General features: G+C 36.0%; 1 protein-coding gene across 1 annotated transcript in view; it reads right to left on the bottom strand.

Annotated features, from left to right (window-relative positions):
- Positions 1 to 23,947, bottom strand: part of THEMIS (thymocyte selection associated) — a 178,491-nt gene that overhangs the window by 137,237 nt on the left and 17,307 nt on the right. The window contains exon 2 of the mRNA XM_028494728.1: positions 6,118 to 6,276. Within this exon, the coding sequence (XP_028350529.1) occupies positions 6,118 to 6,276 (159 nt within the window). The remainder of the gene's footprint in view (positions 1 to 6,117; positions 6,277 to 23,947) is intronic.

Raw genomic sequence — 23,947 nt, 5'->3', positions numbered from 1 at the left:
GGCTCTCACAGTGAATATCAGAGAAAAATCCCCTCATGCTTCTGGTGGGGGGAAGGCAAAAGAAACCATTTCGAAACAGGCCAGAGCATTCTGTTCTCAATAAGACCTGCCCTCGAGAGAAACTACTGGTGTTTTATTAGGACTCATTGACCCAGAGGGATGAAAATACGCAACTAACACCCACCCTAGCCTTCCACTTAGGGAAAATACGCAACAAAAGCCCACTCTCACCTTTACACTTGGGGAAAGGGAAATACCCAGCTTTAGCCTGCTCTGGTCTTCCACAGGGGAGAAGGGAAATACCCAACTCCAACCCACTCCAGCCATCCCGTCCCACCTAAAGATGCAGAGAATGGGACTGAGAAGCATTCGTGAAGTTCACAATTCAGAGGCACAAGCTCACAAAAATACTATAACAATCATAGGACTAGAAAATGTTTCCACTCCTGCCACACCTTACTGCCACACTACTAAAGGCCTATTCACGACAGCTCCTTTTAACCAGTACATGATGCCTAACCATCATGAAAAAATGTACAAGGCATACTAAAAAAAGCAAAAAAAGACAACTGAAGAGACAAATCAAGCATAGAATCAGACACAGATATGGCAGCAATGTTGGAACAATCAGACCAGGAATTTAAAACAATTACGGTTAATATGCTAAGGTTTCTAGTGGATAAAGTACAACTGGTGGGCAACGTAAGCAGAGAGACAGAAGCATAAGAGAAAATCAAAATGAAGTGCTAGAGATCAAAAACACTGTAATGGAAATGAAGAATGCCTTTGATGGGCTCATTAGTAGACTGGACATAGTTGAGGAAAGAATCTCTGAGCCTGAGGATATATCAATAGAACTTTCTAAAACAGAAAAGCAGTGAGGAAAAAAATATAAAACAAAAACACAGAATAGAATATCCAAGTACTGTATGACAACAACAAAAGGTGTAACATATGCATAATGGAAATATCAGAAGGAAAAGAAAGAGAAGTAAGAACAGAAGCAATGGGCTTCCCTGGTGGCACTAATAATCCGCCTGCCAATGCAGGGGATATGGGTTCAAGCTTTGGTCCAGGAAGATTCCCCATACCGCAAAGCAACTAAGCCCGTGCGCCACAACTACTGAGCCTGCGCTCTAGAGCCCACGAGCCACAACTACCGAGCCCACGTGCCACAACTACTGAAGCCCACACGCCTAGATTCCATGCTCTGCAACAAGAGAAGCCACCGCAATGAGAAGCCGGCACCACAATGAAGAGTAGCCCCTGCTCTCCACAACTAGAGAAAGCCTGCAGGCAGCAACGAAGACCCAACGCAGCCATAAATTAAATAAATAAATAAATAAATAAATAAATTTATTTTTAAAAAAGAACAGAAGAAATAATTGAAGAAATAATGATTGATATTTCCCCCAAATTAATGTCAGACACCAAACCACAGATCCAGGAAGCTCAGAGAACACTAAACAGGATTTTTTAAAAAAACTTCATAAGAACATCATATTCAAACTGCAGAAAATCAAAAATAATGAAAAAACCTTGAAAAAGGTCAGAGGAAAAAAATCTTACCTATCATACTTGTAGAAGAACAGAGGTAAGAATTGCATTTAACTACTCCTCAGAAACCATGCAAGCAAGAAGAGAGGAGGGTGAAATATTTAAAGCGTTGAGGGAAAAAAAACCCCACCAACCAAGTAATCTGAATCCTAATATCCTTTAAAAGTGAAGGAGAATTAAATACTTTCTCAGACAAACAATGACTGAGGGAATTTGTTCCAATAGACCTGCTTTGCAAGAAACGTTAAGAAAAGTTCTTCAGAGAGAAGAAAAATTGTATGTCAGAAACTTGGAATTACATAAAGGAAAAGCAGCAGAAAAGGAACGAGTGAGGATAAAGTAAAAAATTTCATTTTCTTATTATTAGTTAATCTTACAAATTTTGTTTGCTCATAATAATAATATCAAAAATGTATTCAATTATAATCTGAAAGGATCAATAAAAAACTCCTAGAACTAATAAGTATAATAAGTATACTTATTGCTAATAAGTATAGCAAGGTTTCAAGATACAATGTTAATATACAAAAGTCAATCACTTTTATTTATACTAGCAATGAACAAGTGGAATTTGAAATTAAAGGCACAAAACCATTTACATTAGCAACAGAACAATGAAATAAGTATAAATCTCACAAACTATGTACAAGATCCATATGAGGAAGACTACAAAACTCTGATGAAAGAAATAAAATAACTAAATAAATGGAGATATATTCTATCTTCATGAATAGGAATATATAATATTGTTTAGATGTCAGTTCTTCGCAGCTGCATCTATAGCTTTAATGCAATGCCAGTCAAAATCCCAGTAAGTTATTCCGTGGTTACTGACAAACTGATTCTGTGGTTTATATGGAGTGGCAAGAAACCTAGGATAGCAACATTAAAGGAGAACAAAGCCAGAGAACTGACAAGACTTACTATAAAGCTGCAGTAATCAACACAGTGTGGTACCGGTGAAAGACTAAACAAATCAGTGAAACAGAATGGAGAGTCCAGAAATAAACCCATCTAAATATAGTCAACTGATCTTTGACAAAGGAGCAAAGGCAATACAATGGAGCAAAAATTGTATTTTCAACAAATGGTGCTGGAACAATTGGCCATTCACATGTTAAAAAAAAAAAAAGAATCTAGACCCAGGTCTTAACACCCTTCACACAAATCAACTCAGAATAGATCACAGAGCTAAGTGTAAAATGCAAAACTATAAAACTCTTAAAAGATAATGTAGCAGAAAATCTAGATGACCTTAGGTTTGATGATGAATTTTTAGACATGACACCACAGGCAAAATCTATGAGAAAAATAATTGATAAGCTGGACTTCATTTTTAAAAAATTGCTCAGTGAATAATATTATCAAGAGAATGAGACGACAAGCCACAGTCCGAGAGAAAATATTTGCAAAATATTTGCAAAGGACATACCTGATAAAGGGCTTGTATCCAGAATACACAAAGATCTCTTAAAAGCCAACAATAATAAAACAAATAACCTGATTAGAAAGTGGGCAAAAGACCTGAACAGATGCCTCACCAAAGAACGTGGCATGACAAATAAGCATATGAAAATATATTCAACATTATTACATCATTAAGGAATTGAAAATTAAAACAATAATAAGATACCATAACGGTATGCATATTAGAAGAGCCAAAATCCAAAACACTGACAGCATAAAATGCTGATGAAGATGCAAAGCACCAGCAATTCTCATTCATTGCTAGTAGGAATGCAAAATGATGCAGCCATTTTGGAAGACAGTTTGGCAGTTTCTTTAAACTAAACATATCCTTACCATATCATCCAGCAATCATGTTCCTTGGTATTTACCCAAATCAGTTGAAAATTAATATTTACACAAAAACCTGCACATGAATGTTTATGAGTTTTATTCATAATTGCCAAAACTTGAAAGCAACCAAGTTGTTCTTCAACAGATGAACAGCAAAGTGAACCGTGGTATATACAGACAATGAACTATTATTCAGTGCTAAAAAGACATGTTACACACCATGAAAAGACAGTGGTATTTTGATATTGAGGAAGCTGTGCAAATTTGAGACAGGTAGTATAGTATACGGGAAGTCTCTGTACCTTCTGCTCAAATTTGCTAATGAACCTAAAACAGCTCTAAAAAATAAAGATTTTTTTTTAAAAAAGGGAAATAAAATTGTACCCTAGAAAATACCTATTTAACACAAAAGAAGGCAAAAATGGACAAATAGAGAAACACAAAAGACCTAAGACATATGGAAAACAAATAGCAAAATGGAAGATGTAAATCTTACACTATCAATAATTACACTAAATATAAATGGATTAAATAATTAAAAGGCAGAGGTTGGCAGAATGGATTAATAAAAAAAAGCCCATCTAACTATATACTGTCTACAAGAGACTTACTTGTAGATTCATACTTCAGATTCAAAGACACAAGTTATTTGAAAGTAAAAGAATAGAAGAAGGTAGACCATGAACATAGTAACCAAAAGAGAACTGGAGTGACAACAGTAATATTAGAAAAAAACAGATTTTAAAACAAAAATTGCTTAGAATATTATATAATGATAAAAGGGAAACTCCACCAAAAAAAGGTAACAATTATAAACACATACAAACCTTACATCAGAGTCCCCAAATACATGAAGCTAGAGCTGACAGAATTGAAAAGAAAAACAGACAATTCAACAATAACAGTTGGAAACCTCAATACTCCACTTTCTAAAAGGGATAGAACTAGACAAAAGATCCACAAGGACACAGAATACTTGAACAATCCTAAAAACCAACAGACATCTGTAGAACACTCTATGCTACAACAGCAGAATATATATTCTTCTCAAGTGAACACAGAGCACTCTCCAGGATAGGCCACATGTTAAGCCATAAAACTAGCCTCAAAAGACAAAGTATGTCTTCTGACCACAATAAAATAAAATTAGAAATCATTACCCCCCAAGAAATGGAAAATTCACAAATAAGGAAGGATGGTTTAAAAACATATTGGAATCTTTGAGTTTAAAATCTAACTGGGAGTCTATTGCTATATAGGATGGGGTAATGAGAAGTAATTAGAATTAAACAAGGAATAAGATTTCAGCTGAAAGGGATAAAATATTGGAGCACTTGGAATAATCCTCTCCTCATACAGTTAATTTATTTTAATTTTCCAAACCTCAGCTCAAGAATAACATTCTCTGAAAAGCTTTCCCTGACTCCACCAATGATGATAATAATGTTAACAATGGTAATATAAGCTGACACTTTTTTATATCCCTTCTTATATGACAAGTATCACTCTAACTAATCTAAAAATATTTCAATATTTAATCCTCCCAACAACAGTAAGAGATAGTATTATTATTCCCATTTTACATGAGAAGAGGGTAAATAATTTGGCAAGGTTACCTAACTAAGAAGTGACAGAGTTGGAATTCAAATATAATGATTCTGAAATTCATGTTCTGAAGCATAACCAACTGGAGTTAGATCCATCTTATCAAGACTCTCACAGAACCCATGCATACTTCAGTTATACCATAAACTACATTACGTTTTAACAGCTTACTAGATTGTCCTCTTTCACTAATCATTCCTTCATAAACAATTATTCAACCAACAGGAAATTATTGAGCACATTCCCTGTGCCAGAAAATGTGCTTGTTCATAGAAATAAAGCCACATATGTCGTATTTCATCTGTCAAAGAGTTTTAGTCTCAAGCAGAGTTCAGCAAACTATAGTTCACAGGCCAAATTCTGTTGGCCACCTGCTTTTGTAAATAAATTTTTATTGAACCACACTTGTGCTCATTGGTTTATGTAGTATCTGTGGCTTCTTTCATGTTACAACATCAGAGTGGAGTAGTTGTTATGGAGACCATTTGGCAGGCAAAGTCTAAAATATTTACTATCTGGTCCTTTACAGAAAAAGTCTGCCAACTCTGGTCTAAAGAATAAGACAAATAAGAAAATCATGAATTACTACCCAAAAAGGTGCATGCTATGGTGCCCAAGATACTACGGGAACATAGAGATATCTAGATTAGATTATAGAGTCAACAAAAGTTTTCTAGGAGACCTGATATCTAACCTAATTTTTGAAGGTTAACTAGTTAAAGAAGAGCAGCCAAACTTGTCAGTAAGGCCAGACAGTGAAGTTTAGCAGTGATCCAGGGAGCAAGGAATAAAGAGGGTAAATATGTTTAGGAGGTACTAATTAGTTCTACATAACTTATGAAAATATATCTTTAATTTCTTCATTCCCACTATCTGGCACAACTAATGGTGCATATATAGTTAAATTCACTAAATATTTGTTATCAGAAAATATTAAGTCCTAAGTAAACAATGTGTACTGAAAAGGGGAGAAAATATTTGCCTTCTATTAGCCCTTAAAATCACTAAACTATAAGAATCCCGATTTTTTCACCCACTGCCCTAGAGAAAAAAAAAACAAAAACTACCACTTTTTCATTGTTTTCAGTTGTAGAGATGTATATAACATTTAAGAATACAGTTTTACAAATGAGAAATGGTTGCAAAATACTGTACCTGGAAAATTCATAGGCAGTTCAAATGGTTGTGGAGACTCACAACCCTCAATGTGCTCACAAATTTCAGCTATGATCTTCTTAATTTTGAGGCCAGTAATTTTAATCACTTCTCCTGTTGACAAACAGCATTCATTTCCAAACATTTCATAAATAGAACCTGAAAAAAAAAGAAAAACAGCTTTTAAAAAAAGAATTCAATAACGAAGAACAAAGTAGGAGTCAAAAGTCTCATATGAAGTGTTTTTATTCAGTTCCTCTCAGATACCTGCTAAACAGGAATTTAATCAAGCTTGGCAAAATATACAGCATGTACCAGGAAAAATATTAGATTTTCACTTCATCCACTGGGCAAAGTGTAAACAATCTTATTTTTGTTATTACTGTAAATTGAATTTATGGTCCTCAGCACCTTTAGCTCATCTTTCCAAGGTCAAGCTACAACCATGTCTTCCCCTGCTGGGATTTATGATCTTTTTTTGGCTAGGTCATAGAATTAAACTCACATGAGTCAACAATGATCTAAGTAAGTACCGCAAACAAGGTTGTAATACAATCTAACATCCAAAGACAGAGCATTTGTACACCAGGGCTTCATATTAAGAGCACCGTATCTATTTATAAGACCTAGTTCTCTTCATCATCATGAATATAACATTTTGTCCATTTTATCTCTTGTTTTTGACAAGCTGCAAACAACTCTCAACATCTTTATGGCAATAGGGGGCAGACAAACCCAGATAAACTGAAAAGCTTCATTTTAGTTCAGGATTTCAGTCTCCTTCCTAACAAACCTTTTACCATAGATGTCAAAGCTAAATTTTTCATCCATTTATTTCCCTTTTATATCTCCTGATGGAGGAACACTGAGCAGTGAAATAACCAAAAGATTAGCAACAGGAAAGAGGAGAAGCAAAAGTTCTGGGTCATCTAGCCCCAGTAAAAAGGAAACAACCCCAAAACTACATCTCTGGGATATTATCGCTTTACAATAAAGCAGTAAACTAGAGGTTGATGTAAATAAACATTGCAGAACTGTGGGGTTTGAAACATATCAATTTTTCCTTGCTTCCAATATGATTTATACCCTCTTTACCACACTAAAATATAAATAATATGAGCACAAGATTTTAGCTTTGTTTGTTGGTTTTCTGAATTCTTCTGTTGAAACACCTCTTCATAGAATCTTGCCTGATATGTAGCAAGTACCTGAAACATTTTTATAGCATTAATGGTTATCATAAAAGTTATTAAGCCCAGCATTCAATCTAGCTTTAAACAACTCTGTGGTTTTATCATAGTCTCTACAGAGAACAGGGGGCACACACAAAACAATTTAAGGAGATTTTAACAAAGGGACAATTTACACACAGGCACAGACAGTTCTGGGCAACACAAGAACATAAATGTCCTGATCTCACTCTTTTTCCTCCACTGGATCATCTGCCGGGCACCTCATTGCCCCAGTTCAGCCAGAAGCCAGAGGACAATGGAGCTGCTGACTCCACAGAAGTCAGCCTCCCAGGCAGAGTGGAAATGAAAATTAGCACACCAACCTTACTGTCTATTATTTAATGAGGATCATTTTTGCAGACATGCTAGTGTATGAGCTCCTTGTATACTTCTAAACTCCCTCCTTTTCTCATACTATTGCCTTAACTACACATGCGTTCATACTTTTTATTAACTCCAATACATTGTGTTGTCAGCCATCTCAAATCCCTCATGGAAAAAACTGGTATATTAAAAAATAATAATAAATCCACAGTGACATTTTCTTCCAGTGAACTCAGAGTAATTATTTTCTATGATCCTCATTCGGAAATTAATCACATAGTAACATTTTACTTCTACAGTATTATCTCATCCTGTACTTAACCTTTTATGACTTTAGTTTCTGTTACTCCCAATTCAATTTTAAGCTTCATGAAAAAAAATATTGCATTATATTATTGCATAACTACCAACACATCAACTTCCCTTCCTCATTCATTCAGCAAACTTTAATGAATACCTACTATGTGTCAGACATTGCAATTGGCAGTAGTACAAAATGCATATGCCTTCCCCATAGAAGCACTGTTGTTTTTTTGTTTGTTTGTTTGTTTCGCGGTACGCGGGCCTCTCACTGTTGTGGCCTCTCCCGTTGTGGAGCACAGGCTCCGGACATGCAGGCTCAGCAGCCATGGCTCACGGGCCTAGCCGCTCCGCGGCATGTGGGATCTTCCCGGACCAGAGCATGAACCCGTGTCCCCTGCATCGGCAGGCGGACTCAACCTCTGCGCCACCAGGGAAGCCCAGAAGCACTGTTCTGAAGGGAACAGACAAGTAAGCAGACAACTGAAGCAGATTATGAGAAAGTTATAATATAGAAAATACAGGGCACTGTGGGAGTAAATTGGAGGCATTTAATTAAGCAATTATATGGGAAAGAGATTAGGGAAAGATTTGTGGAGGAGATGACAGCCGAGCTGAGTTTTAAAGGAAGCATCACAAAATGTTAGGACAGGCAGAGGATATAGTATTTGAAAAGGCAGTGAGATGCGAAAGAGTCTGATACATTCTGGAAACTTCACATAATTTGTTATGTCTCAAATATAAAGTAAGAAATGGGAACTGGTAAGAAAGGAGACTGGAGAAGTAGAGGGAATCCAGATCGTGCAGTGTCTTTACAAAATTACCAATAAACAAAAAAGCCAATCAAAGTCTGAAGCAACCTCAGAGTCAGAGAATTTACATTTTCAGTTATCAGTGTCCAGGAACTAATGCCAATTTAATGAGAGGTCATATGTGTCTAGGCGCTTGCTATCCAAAGTGTGCCCTGCTGCATCACCTGGGAGCTTGTTAGGATCTTAGCCAGACCCTAGACCTGCTGAATCAGAACCTGCATTTTTAACAAGACCCCCAGATGATTCATAAGTACATTAAGGTTTGGAAAGCACTGGTCTAGACCACAAATGTATAACTGAAATAATCTCTGTTCTGAGATTGTTGCAAAACTCACCAAGAGAGAGAAAGACATGTCAGGTAGAGGAAGCACTCAGCGTCATTGAGATGGAGGATGTTGTAAGTAAGGACAGAGAAAGGGAAGGATTTTAAATAGCAAAGTGACATGGTAAGATTTTTCTGTGTCACACGAAATAGAACGTAATTGGACCTATCCTGTTTCAGTGGAAGTCTGTTTGGCTTAATCTCAACGCAACAAATGTCTAATTGAAGATGTAATGTATAGCAAACTGACTCACTTGGAATGCCATCTTTCTTTCAAAGGTTCCATTGGAATTCAAAATTAAAAGATGAGTTTATGTGAGATTACGTATCAATTCACAGGGGATAGAAACCAGAGAATTCTAAGAGAAAATTCTGTGAGTTTTAGTCACCACACAAAAGGCTTTTGACACCTCAGGTCTCTTTCTAATCATCCCTCTCGCTTTGAAAAAAGAAAATCACTTTTTTCAGTCATGTAAGGAAAAGAGCCTCATGGAAATGTTAATCTTTAACATTTATCTTTAATTCTTTGTGACTTCCAATTTTCTCTAAGCAAGAAGGCTATTAATTCATTTTAATAAAGAGAGAGGTCAGTGACACCTAACTCTAGAAAGTTATGTCCATGATAGGTGACAGAATATACAGCAAATCTCAAACCCCTGAAACTTGAAGAGTTCTTGTACATCGTTATCATCATTATAGTGTCTCTTAAAATACATTTTTTTCAGTGAAAATATAAAATGGTTAATTTAAAAAACAGCCAACTTTCATAATCTCAGAACAAGCACATATAATATGCCTAATTGCCTTTTTAAAATTTGCTGAGATGTGTGTCTGAACTATGTGTTTGTGTAAATATAGATATAAAAATAGTTTTCATTTCATTTTTAACCACAAGACATGCATTTTGACTATGCAAATCTAGAATCTATTAAATCTTTACAGACTGATTCTTTCCAAGTCAGAGCATATGTGTTCAGGATAAGGCCAAACATCAGAGAAAGCTGAACAAAGCAGCCTATTTTCAGTGATCAAACATTGCCCCTGAAGGCTGTAATGAAAGAGTCATGTGCCTCTGAAATCACCTTTTCTGTAATGCTACTTTGCTCAATAAAAATGACACATTAATATCCTTTTATGAGCCCATCCCTTATTTGACAATCCATATAAGCAATGCTGTGATCACATGGAAGAAACCAAAACAATTGGTTCCATAGATTTTCTTCCTTTTTCCTCTACAAAGTTGAAAATGTGTGGCAGTCAGGGAAGAAGAAACTTACATTGTTTAGAGGCTTTTTTCCCTTTACTCAACGTATACTCATTTCCTCCATCTCCCACCCCCACCATACCAGCCACTCATCCCATCATCAGCCTGTCAAAGTTCAACCAATCCTAAAGATTCAGCTCATATTCATTGTCTTCTTGAAAGCCTTCCTTTATTCCCACCTAAGTAAGAATTAATTCTTTCCTCTGTGCTCCAATAGTACTTTGCATGTATCTCCATTATGGCCCCTATGTGATCATTATCACAGCCTGCTGTTAGGGTATTATTTTCTGACCATTGATATTATGTATACTTTAGAATTTATTATGATATCCTAAAGAAGAGACATCATCTTAACTATATTTAAACCCCTGCTCACACACACACAGCTAATTGCACAGTTTTGTCAATTAGTGGATCCTTAGTGAATGTTAAATTATAACTTAGCTTTACTGTAAAATGACAATAAATTATTGTGAATATAGTAGAAGTCCTTCTCCATTAACAGCTTAAAGCATAGTCAACCCAAAGCTTTGGCATGGGTTATACCTTCATTTGGTATAACTAATAACAAATGTACAAGCATATGTGAGATTAGCTGGTCACCTTGTGAATTCCCTAGACAAGGAATATTAAGGGCAGGTAATTCTATAATATGAATCTCTGCTTGTTAAATTTGCCATTTTTCATTATGTTTACCATTTTTATATTGCTGGACTTGAGGATTAGGCTCATAAAATGATCTGAGATATGTTTGGAGGAGCTAGGAATTTATTCTGTAAAGTAGGATTGGTATTGTATGACAGTGTCTGTAGACTGGGCTTGCTAGTAGAGATTTATCCTTGCTCCTCAGAAACAATCGTGATTATTCTTTATTATTATTACATGGCCATTATTCCATAAAGAGACTATCTCCATCTCCTGTAAGGCAAAGTCATTCCCATGCACTACATGAAGAATATATTTCAAAATAGATGAACATGATATTTGAATGTAGTTTGCACATAAATAAGCATAATACAGCAAGCTTGCAGCTTTACTAGGGATGGATTCTACCAGTTAGATACTGGGTATACCACTGAGAGGTATATCTGAATATTGATCGAAAATGATCTTTCAAGGTCATAGAGACTCTCTTCCCTTCTGCCAAAATATCAATATAAAGAGGCAAAACAGTGGCACCAAGTATAAGGAAAATGATGGCCAACACCAAGTAGAGCTAAGGTATAATCTCTCTTACTTCTAAGAATATGGGGGTTTTTCATGTGAATTTAGGGTTTGTTATCCTGGAAATCAAGTTTAAAGACAGAAATATGCTAGAAACTATAGTGAATATTGGTGAGTCTTATAAAATTTGAACATGGGGAAGCAATGAAAACCACAATGGGTGGAAAAGGCTGGAGCCTGAGTCAATAAAGCAGGTTAAAATCATAGTGAGCCCAGAAACCAGAAAATGTCCAACTTTTCAACTACTCTGAGTGAAATGTGAGGCATTTAGATGATTAAGTTTTAGTGGTTGAGGAAGAAAGATTAACAGTTTCCTTCACCAGCTAAAAATCTGATGTTTGTTTAATGGTGGAATCAATTTAATAGATTAAATAAAACTGTACTTAGAGGGTCTGTAAGTTGGTGTTACGATAGAAGTCATCATCACAGCTCTTTGTGTCAACAAGTATCAGACCAAACGGATTTGAGATGTATGAAATGAATATCCCTCCTACATATCTATGAAACATTTCCTTATGATGATGGAACAAATCAGTGATTCTGCATCTCCCGACATTATTATCGGCCAAATATTCCCCACGTTTTACCCAGATTTTAATTCTCAAAATTTCATCGTAAGTAATGTTATAATTTCTTAGATGAACAATGTTGCATTGGGAGTTGGTTTATTGTTTTAGGAATGACTTGACTTCAAGTACATTTTTTATACTTTAATATAAATACTTGCCTATGTTTTATATCCTAAATGTTAAATAAAGCTATCATAGACCTCCATAGCCATTTAAAATCATAAAATCAATGCACTGATTGAATTGTTTATACATGGGCTCCAATGAACTATAATGTGTTTATCCAAAGCATACAAAATGAAGCTTCACTACATAATAAATTTTCCCTAAGCTCATTAGTATTGAATACTTCATTAACTATTCTGCTTATGAAATATGAATTTTGAAGTTATTTTATATTCATTGATTTAAATAATTTTTAAAATGCTTGAATTTTGTATGTCTTTATTTTTTATTTTATTTTTATAATAATTCATTTGTATTGCATTTTATTAAAGTACCAGTCCATAATGGATTGGGAAAAGAAAATAAATTGGACCTTCACTACAGATAGTTTGAGAAGCACTTCTCTAAATGGTTAAGTACAAATATGACCACAGTCAGTCAGTGCAGGGAAACAGGATGTAGCCTCAGGGAGTTAGAGAGTTAGAGTAAAATTTGAACATACTGGAAAAAGGAAAGTTATAGCCTAATACACAAAATCTTAGTCAGTATTATTAACTCATCTATCTCAATGTCACCAGCAGCCTGAGTGCCCTGACGAAAAAATACAGGAAGTTTAATCAACTTGACAGTAATAGTCCTAATTGCAAATTACTACATTGTCATTCTGATTTGTACATTATACTCTTCTGAGTTGTCTAAGGCAGTGCTTGAACCTAATTAAGCCCGGACACTTTGAACTGTTGCATCTACACAGTAAGAACCAAAGCCAGGAGCAGGTGAAATTCCCTAAGAGATGAATTTTGTGAGTTCTATCTAACTAACTTGCCAGGTATTCTCCATGAGAGAGATGGCAAATATCTATACTATATTCTACCATTCTCCCTTCCCATCAGTAATCATCCATGGCACATTTCCAGCTGAATCCAGATGAGGCCTAATAATCCTCCTCAACATAAAGTTCCTGGTGACTATCCATCAATTGAAGATGGCAAGCCAGGTATAAATTATTCCAGCCCAGTCCTGTACTATGACTTTTCTTGCTTTCTTTAAGCCCCCTTGTGTGATATTTATTTTTAAAGATTTTAATCTTCAGATTGGGCTAATTTACCCTCAAAGGCTTAGTAAAAGAAATCTGGCAGAAGAATACAGGGTCCCTCAATCCATCATTTTTTTCCAGACAGCTGTCTGAATTGAGGCATAAAACATCTACCTTGATAATAATCACAACTTTATATAGCCCAATGGCAGCTGTAGGATTAGTTTTAATTTCATTTTATATTTCTAAGCCAAGTGCCATTAATTCTAATGATCTCTTGAATCACTAGTCTTAGTGTCAGGAGCTTAAATACCATCACATCCTACTAACATATTAAAATGACTGAGTGTCTATCTCTACCAACTGGTTGTCCAAACTATATCTGAACACTTTCACTGATGGAATTCCAATTATTTTAAGGTGACCCACTCTACTTTTGAGCAATTCTGTTAAAAAGCTCTATATTTTAAGTGTAATATGTGGTCTTATAGGATATACACACAATTAGAACAATTTTTACCCTTAGAATCATACAGAAAACAACTATTTAATTCTTATACATAGCAGCCTTAAAATGTGTGAAGATAGCCATCACCAGTTGCTCCTCATAACAAATCAATGTGTCAACTGATTGAAATATGTTCAGGGCCACTGCTTACAGCATAGGTTGCCCATTATAAAACTACCTGAAGCACAAGTTATAAGGATGTCAGTGGCATTTTGGAGTTATGTGACAAGGTATCATGCCCCTCAAAAACACACATGCCCTTGACTGTTCCAGAAGAGGTTTCATAGTGACTGTTGGGTATGTTCTAAGGTGGCTGCTTCAGCTCCTACCATCTTGTTTGAAATTCAGCTAGTGAGAAAGAGAGACAAAGAGAAGGAAACATTCCTTTTGTTTCAGTGGCAGGCAATAGAAATTTCACATGTCAAATACTACTATCACAATCCATTGGCCAAAACTTAATCAAGTGGCCACAATAAGCTTCAAGAGAGCTGTGCAGCATCTTTAGCCAGGCAGCTGCATTCACAGCTGAAAGCTCTATTACCACAAAAAACCGAGAGAACAGATATAGTAAGGGGGGCAGCTAACAGTCTCTGATCCAAAAGGTGAGGGAAAGGTATGTATATTTCAGGATTTAAATTAGGTTGCATGTGCCTCTAAAACTTACATTGTCTTATGAAGAAAAAAATGTATATTTTTATTTGAAACACCAAAGACAGGAGGTCTGTTGCTGAGGTTGAGACTGCAGGATGAAATTTCAGGGTTGAACTTTATCTCCCTTAAGAGATACAACTGTTAAACACACACACACACACACACACACACACACACACACACACACACACTTCTCTCCATTCATTCCTAGGCATTTAATTAGGTAAAAATCACAGATAAGAATGCCTTCTCTAGAGTCAGTTTCAAAACCAGGATCTACATCTGATAAATGTGTGACTTCAGGCAATATCTTCTTCTATAAAACGGGGATAGTGCCTCAACTTCTTTATCTTTAAAATGAGGTGTAATTTTACCTCTGATAGTTGCTTTGAGGATCAAAGTAGATAATCAGTTTTTAAGTGCATAGCCCAGAATGTGGCATCTATTTAGGGTTCAGTAAATATTAGCCATTATTGGTGTCATTATTATTATTTCATATGATGTTGTTTAAGACCGAATAATTCAGTATAATGTTATACTATTGTAAACTGGTGTGATTTTCTTGGTTAAGATGAAAATAAATGTCTTCTTATGGATAAGGATGGGGTTTTCCCTGAATAAAAAAATGTTATTTTCTTTGTCATCCTAAGAAAGAGAAAATTACAGAAGTGAAAATAGAAACTTGAGAAGATGGACTTGGGCTGGGAATAAAGATACATCAAAGGTCAATTTTTTCCCACCTTGTACCAACAAACCTTGGTATGCCACAAATGGGTTACAAGTATGCCAACATGTTGAAATCCGTCTTTCTTGAGGTGACCAACTAAGATAGGTCTGGGATGACTAGTGGCTTTGGCTGGTGGCTCTGGCTGCAAGTTACCTTGTCTATTTACCCCACCCAAACAAATACAGTTGACCCTTGAACATCGCTGGGGTTTGGGGCGCCTACCTTCCAGGTAGTTGAAAACCTGCCTATACTGTACAGTCAGCCCTCTGTATCTGTGGTTCCACATTAATATAATCAACAAATTAATTGAATACATGCTATGTGCTAAGTGAAAAGACTATGGTAAGTACTACTGATATAATGGTGACCAAATGATATGTAGTCTTAACCTTCACGAAATATTTAATACACTGAAATAAAAGGCATTAATCAAACAATCATACAAATATATGATTACAAAATGATAATTACTATGAAAGAAAACTGCATGTACTAGGAGAAAGGGCCTGGGTTTGGGTTCCATGAATAGTACATCTGTATTATATTTATTTATAAAACCATTCAACAAGTATTTATTGAGCGCTAGGTGTATTAATCTCTAGTTTATAGTAAAGTCTTATTAAAAGGCTTCAACTGGGACTTCTGTTTCTGGGAAGATGAAGTAGACATACATTTTCCTAACCTCATGTATTCCAGACTTGAAGCTGAAGATACTAGCAACCTAGAAATGCCAATGGGTACAGACAAAAAAAATCTCCAATAAATCCTGTTCTCTCTAGCCAAAAATCCAGGAAAGGAACAGCCTAGTAAAACAGAAAACTTTTTGACAATAATCACTCTACTCAAGCCAAATACCACAGAAAAATGTTTGGTTCCACAACCACCTACACCAGGAAAGGCTGAGTAGAGTCGTTAGAATCTCACCCACAATGAGTATAATAAGACACTCACCCACCCTTTGCTGAGGCGGTGTCAGAAAAGGCAGAGTTGAGAGATGGGACTTGCATCTTTGTGAGACAGTAATAAACTCCCATTTTCTGTCCGGGAAACCAAGTGAGGAGCCTGGACTTCCAACCCTACCGAGCAGTACTGAGGCACACTTTCTCCTCCCCTTGGGGTGATGTCAGATGATGTCCAGTGAAAAATTAGGACTTTTAGCCACTAGCCAATGTAATAAGGCACCACCCCATCACAAGGTGTAACTGGAGGCCATGTGTACAAGAGTAATAAGCACTATTATCTCTCCTATCAAGAGTGGTATCAGCAAAAGCCTAGTGAGGAGCCAGTACTCCCACTCTGACCAGCAGTAAGAAGGATCCCTTCCTTTCTGAGTGTCAACAGAGGCTGAAAGGGGAAACTGGGCTTCTAACCCCATTATTATGGCAATAATGAGGCCATACACCTCACCCCCTGTTGGAGAAACAAAAAACAGAAACCGAACAGAAAACTAAATATATAATAGACTTAAGCCTTGACATATCAATAGTTACATTAAATGTAAATGATCTAAATACATCAATAAAAAGAGATTGATAGAGTGGATTAAAAGAAACATGACCCAAATATATGCTATCTACAGAAGACTCGTTTCAAATATAACAATACAGGTAGGTTGAAAGAAAATGGATGGAAAGAGATATATCACACAAAAATTTATCAAAGGAAAGCAGGAGTAGCTATATTAACATCAGATACAGTAAACTTCGGAGTGAAGAAAATTACTAGTGTCAGAGATAGATATTACATAATGATAAAAGGGTCAGTCTACCAAGAAAATACAGCAATCTTAAATATGTATATATCAAACAACAGAGCTGCAAAATATGCCAACTAAAACTGATATAACTGAAAGGAGAAATAGACAAATCCACAATTATAGCTGGAGAATGCAACATCCATCTCTTGACAACTGATAAAATATTAGATAGATTATCAGTAAGGATATAGAAGAACAAGGACACCTTCAAACAACAGGATCTAATCTACCTTTACAGAACACTATACCTAACACAGCAAATACACATTGTTTTCAAGTGCCCATCAGAACATATACTGAGATATCCTGTGCCATAAAACAAATCTCAACAAATTTAAAGAACTGAATCATAGTATTCTTTGACCACAATGAATTAAACTAAAAATAAATAACAGAAAGATAATAAAAAATTATCCAAACACTTGAAAACTAAATACCATACCTCCAAATAATCTGTGGACCAAAAGAAAATTGCAACATCTCAAATCACAAATTTTCATACGGATAAGGAAGTATTGAGGGGATAATATATATTACTAAATGCTCATATTAAAAAAGAGCAAAATCTCAAATATTCTAAGCCTCTTCCTCAAGAATTTGGAAAGAAAAACATAAAAAAAGAGAAAATCAATGAAGCAAAGAGATGATTCCTTGAAAAGATCAATAAAGTTGACAAACCATTAGCAATTCTGAAAAAGAGAGAAGGTACAAATTACAAATAAGAGGACTAAAACAGAGAATATGACTACAGACCCTCCAGACACCAAAAAGGAAGAAAGAGAATCCTACAAACAACTTAGCCTACAATTCAACAATTGAGGTGAAACGAACCAGTTCCTCAAAAAACCACAATATACCACAACTCACCTAAAATAAAAGGAACAATTGGTTCAGTCCTATAACTATTAAGAGAATTGATTCATAGTTACAAAGTCCTAAAAAAGAAATCTCCAGCCCCTGGTTGTTTCACTAAAGAATTCTATAAAACTTATCAGAAAGTATTTTCACCAGTTCTACACAATCTCTTCCAGAAAGCAGAAGAAGAGAGAATATGTACCAATTTATCTTATGAATCTAATACTACCATTATACTAAAACCAGACAGACATCACAAAAAAGAAAACTGCAGACCAATATCCCTCATCAATACAGACAAAAAACAATCCTTCACAAAATTTTAGCTAATAGAATCCAGCAACATATTAAAATAATTATATATCATAACCAAGTGTGGTTAATCCCAAAGATACAAGGTTGGCTCAATATTCAAAAAGCAATCAGTGTAATCCTCTATATTAATAGGCTAAAGAAGAAAAAGCATATGACCAAATAAATTGATGTAGAAAAAGCATCTGACAAAGTTAAACACACATTCAAAATAATAAAAAGAACTCTCTGTAAAAGCCAGTGTGAAAAAGATGAAAAGACAACCTACAGATTAGGAGAAAATATTTGCAAACCATGTATCTGATAGAGAATTTATATCTAGAATTTACAGAGAATTCTCAAAATCAAATAGTAAAAAAATCAATCCAATTAGAAAATAGGCAAAAGACATGAACAATCATTTCACAGAGGAAGATATACAGATGGCAAATGAGCGCGTTGTTAGCCATTATTGAGCGCAAATTAAAACCACAATGAGAGTCACCACATACCTATCAAAATGGCTAAAATAAAAAATAGTGACAACAACAAATGCTGGCAAGGGTGCAGAGAAACTGAATTACTTGTACATTATTCAGGAGAATGTAAAATGGTAGAGCCACACAGAAACACAGTTTGGCAGTTTCCTAAAAGAAATAACAACATGCAACTACCAGCATTTCACTCTTGGGCATTAATCCCAGAGAAATAAAAAATTATTTTCACACAAAAACTTGTCTACAAATGTTTACAGTAGCTTTATTCATAATAGCCCTGAACAGGAAACAGACCAAATATTCTTCAACATGTGACTAGTTAAACAAATTGTGGTACATTCATACTATGAAATACCCCTCAGCAATAAAAACGAATGAACTATTAATTCATTCAAAAATCTGGATGAATCTCCAGAGAATTATGCTGAGTGAAAAAGCCAATCCCAAAAGGTTACATACTGTATGATTCTCTTTATATAACACTTTTGAAATGGCAAAATTATTAAAATGCTGAATAATGGTTAAAAGGTGTTAAGGAGGAGATGGGGGAAGTGGGAAATGGATGTGGCTATAAAAGGGCAACATGAATCACAGGATGATAGAGATGCTCTGTATCTTGACTGTATCAATGTCGATATCCTGGCTGTGATGTTGTACTCTATAGCTTTGTAAGATGTTACAACCAGGCGAAACTGGATGACGGATACATGGGATTGCTCTGTATTATTGCTTACAATTTCATGGGTCCACAATCATCTCAAAATAAAGGGTTTAATTTAAATATATGTGCGTGTGTGTGTGTGTACTAAGCGTGTGCTGCAGTGCAACTTCTCATACCAGTGTCAGACTGAGAAAGCCTCAGTCAAATACAGGAACACATGCAGACAAAGGGAAGCAGTAGAAGGAGCCTGAAGAAAATGAATAACCCCCAAACTGCAGTAAGTCCTTAGGAGAGTCATGATAGCAGAAATAGAGGCAGTGCGTTATACTGATACTGAAAAAGATGTGAGCCTCTTCCTACCTTTGGGACTTCCAGAGGAACTCTAGAGCAGCACTGTCCATTAGAACTTTCTGCAAGGATGGACATATAATTTGAGCTGCCCAGCCCTGCAGCTAACAGCCACATGGGACTCATGAGCACTTGAAATGTAACTAATGTAACTGAGGAACCCAAAAATTTGTTTAATTAATTTAAATTTAAATAGCCACATAATGGCTAGTGGCTACCATATTGAAAAGCATTTCCTTTTTCTACTAAAAGAAAAAAAAAGCTTATACGAGCGCCTAGGTTTTGCTACTGGTAAAGTGCTTCAGAGCTTGGGTAATTTGGGCGTCCTTGTATCACCTTGATTGTCCTCTCATACTAATGATGTCAGCAACAAACAACTTAAAGTATAGTCTCTTACATATGTAGTAGGTGATGTATGATTATGGTCAAACAGGGTCGATGTGGAAGGCTGGTTATTAATATTCATGGGACAGGCATTCCAGAAAGTAAAAATAACACTTTTCAGATTTAAACAAATTAATATGTATTAAAGAATTCTCTGACATCTAGTGTCTTTCCAAGATGATCTGATTACAAAATAAAAAGCCAATGGTTGGAGAGAACTTAGAGCGGATTTGAACTGTAGGCAATATACTGCTATGGTTCTAAGAAAGGTCTCCTAAGAGCTGCTTGCAGAGTAACAAAAGACGGGAGAGTCAATGAGAAGTTACCAGGTGCCATGGGGTGTAAGTATGCAGTGAGGAGAGCCCGAATATAATGGCAGCTGCAAACACTGAAATGGTCCTTCACAAACTGGTGAAAGAAAAGCAGAAAAATGGGGCCAAAATGACTCCCAGACCACGATGTTGGGGCACTAAGAGAAGGCTGGTATACTAAAATGTGGAAAAACTAGGAAGGAAACACCGTGCTCAGTTCCTGATATATTGTTTCTAACGTCAAATGGTCATCCTTAAGCAGAGATGGTCCTATCCAGTTCCTCTTAAACAACTGTTTGCCAGCAGGCTGCACCAGAATTAATTGGGGAAAACTTTAAAATACAGATTCTAGGGCTTACTCCAAAAATTCTAAATCAGATTCTCCAGGGTAGAACCCAGGAATATGTTTTCTTCTTTTAAAGTTCCCTAGTACATTCCAAAGTTTACTTAGGTTTGAGAAATACTGTTATAAATCATGAAATAAGTAAAAGAAAATCAGGACTACATATGTCAACCTGGGAAATGATACAAATTTGGGAGTTAGTTAGTTAAATCTTCAAGAATAAAAACAAAACAAAAGCAACTCTGGATAGATCTGCTCCCCTGAGAGTGAGAATAGAGTATCTGGGACACGTGCAAACATAAATATTTAATGTTATTACCTGAAATACTTCAGCATAGACAATGAAATACACATGTATGTGTTCAATACTTTTAACCTATAGCCCTGAGGAAGGGATGAGAAAAATGTTAATATTTGAAGTACACTAATCAGAAATATAAACCCAGGGTGACTAGTTAACACAAAAAAGATTCATCAGAAGTTCATACTCTTAAAACAACTATCACAAGTGTCACCTACATTTATCTCATATTAACATAGTTTTCTTAATTGTAATAATGAATACCAATCTTAAGATTGCCTTATTGGTGAAATGAGTGGTGTTTAAAATGTGTTGATTAGTTTCAAATGTAACACAGGAGCTCCTGTTCCTGCAAAGGGGTATAAGAATCTAGTGAGCCCAATATAGGCCCTGGGCTTCACAATCCTGGTTCAGCAGTTGATTCAAAGCAGTTTTGTCATGTAACTAGAAAGATAGCTGGAATATTGCTGCAGAAGTCTCTAATGAACCTTAGAGACTTGGTTCATTGCAAGGTGCTGCCAGAGTATTTAAAAAGACAAATAGATGGGACTACATCAAGCTGACACACAGGTCATATAAGTGTTTTGATGCCTGCTTGCAAATAAACGTCTTACATTTGACAAAATTTCATTGTATGAGACCACGTACTTCCAAGGATTGAAGGCTACCAAAATCTACCAGCAATAAGCTAATAATGGTGAATGACTAAATCCATTCTGGTCAGTTTTCAACAAAAGTCATTTTCTCCAGAAAGTTTGGCATGACTTTTATCAGTTACTCTTAATAAGTAGGATGAAATTAATATTCACCATGGGTTTATTTCTGAATTTTACTGAGCATTGAGCTTGTGTTTTTTTAAAACATGATGTTCCCTTGAATAATTCTGCTTTGTTTTTTAGAGAAAACTGAATTAGAGAACCAACCAGCATGAAGCCCAACAGTAAAAATACAATGCTACAGGTCATTTGTCAGATGAATGGCATCTATCAGTAGATAATTTCACTGTCAAATTTTTAATGAGAACATGCAAACGAATGGCTATTGTTCCAAGTAAGAAGAGAACGTTCTTAACAGCAGAAATTAAAATTTCCATTCTTACTTCCATCTTTAGTGGTTTAAAGCACTCATTTAAACTTTAAAGCATGTTGCAATAAAAGTAGTTTACTAAATGTCATCTTTAAAGAAGTCTTCTTCAAAATAATGTTATTTCTATACCAAAAAAGTTTCCTTAGGTATATTATCAGAAAATTCCGATGTTCTAATTAGTAGTTGACCAAAACTATATCATATATCAATCCAGGAGTGATCACACAACCCGTCAAGCATTTATTAGTGTAGAGCACCACATGACACACCTTTGTAGCCGTTATGTCTGACTTCATGAGGATTCTTGACTTCTTTGAGAGGGCTATGGTGACTTAATGAGCTTTGTTACTGCAAATTCAGCATACTGCCAGATATTCAGCAGCCATTCAGTGAATTAGCTGAATAAATGGATGTTCTTGGAGATTTATTTAATCATTTGATTATTTATGTTTCCTTATAGTTAAGTATCATTAAGAAAGATAATTGCTGATCCTGTTATTTGAAAAAGAAAGTTTTGTTCTTTTTATTAATGATCAGTGGATAGAATAATTGCACAAAGACTTCGTGGATACGTCTCTGCCTCTATAAAATGAGGAGGTTAATTTTGTTGATCCAGAATGCTGTGTTATTCCAAAAAGAGTAGATTTACTAGAAATGTAGAAAATCACTTTTTTTTTAAATGGACAAATTACGAGAGGGCAGGGTATAGAGAAAAGAAAAAGAAAATGGATCCTTGGGGCAGTCAGCTGCTTCTCCTGTCGCGGCTCTGATGCACTGGGAGAGACCAGACCGAGGCAGCCAGCGTGGGGACGTCAGCATCGCAATCGCACAGCCTGTGGCTGACCTTCCAAGCTCGGAGCTGTCCCCTCCGTGTCCGATCCGACGCGTCTCACTAAGCTGGTCTTCCAGGATTTACAACCCTCCCTCTCCAGGCCGGTCCCGCCGTGGCGTATTTTCCTACCTGCCAACGGAAGCTGCACCTGCGTTAACCTTCCTCGGGCGGCCATGATTTACACCCGACCCCGAAGCCCGCTCCCAGCCTGGTCACTAGGGTCACAGCCACCTCCTAATCCTGATTTTTTAAAGCATGCAGTGCATGTATAGTCGACCTGGAATTTTTTTAGGTGTCATCTCTATTATTATCTTCTTAATTATTTGTCCTTTCTTTGAGAGAAAAACTTGATAGCAGTGGATGTTATTTTATACGCTCCCTCCCCGCCGCTTCTGTTTTACTACACCACATAACTGGTACTCAAAGTACATTACTGTCAAAGAGCATCTGTAAACGTATCCAGTCGCATATGACTACAGTACAAAGGAGAATGGAAGGGAGGCAGGGAGGGAGGGAAGGAAAAGAGGAAGGTTCAGCCTGTGTCTGTTCTAAGACAAGTTCAAATTTTTATTATTGTCAAGTTCCTATTATCTCTCTGAACATGCTAAATCGTTGCTGAATTTTTTTTAATTACTGGAATAAATACATACACTATAATATATTTAAATAGGGATTTATTTAAATTAGTAACTATGTTACTAATATTTAACATCAGAGTGGGCTCTGATAATGAACACAATTCAAAACTCACATGATTTGACTTCACAAGTTCTGGGAAAAACTGTTTTAAATATGTTTTAGGCCTTTCCGGATGTCAATAAAGAAGTAACCAAAAAAAGTCCTTTGGTCTGTGGTTAGAATTCACACATCGTTTATGGGGCAGGTGTTCTTTCCTTAACTGACACAAGTGCTGAATCACTAAAACCAAGCCGTCCCCATTTCCTAATAAATTATTTTTCTTTCAAATAACAATAGGGGCTTCCCTGGTGGCGCAGTGGTTGCGCGTCCGCCTGCCGATGCAGGGGAACCGG

Source organism: Physeter macrocephalus, chromosome 10 (assembly GCF_002837175.3).
Source record: "Physeter macrocephalus isolate SW-GA chromosome 10, ASM283717v5, whole genome shotgun sequence".
Lineage (NCBI taxonomy): Eukaryota > Metazoa > Chordata > Mammalia > Artiodactyla > Physeteridae > Physeter > Physeter macrocephalus.
Note: the sequence above shows the minus strand (reverse complement) of the source record. Positions and strands in the feature narration are given on the sequence as shown.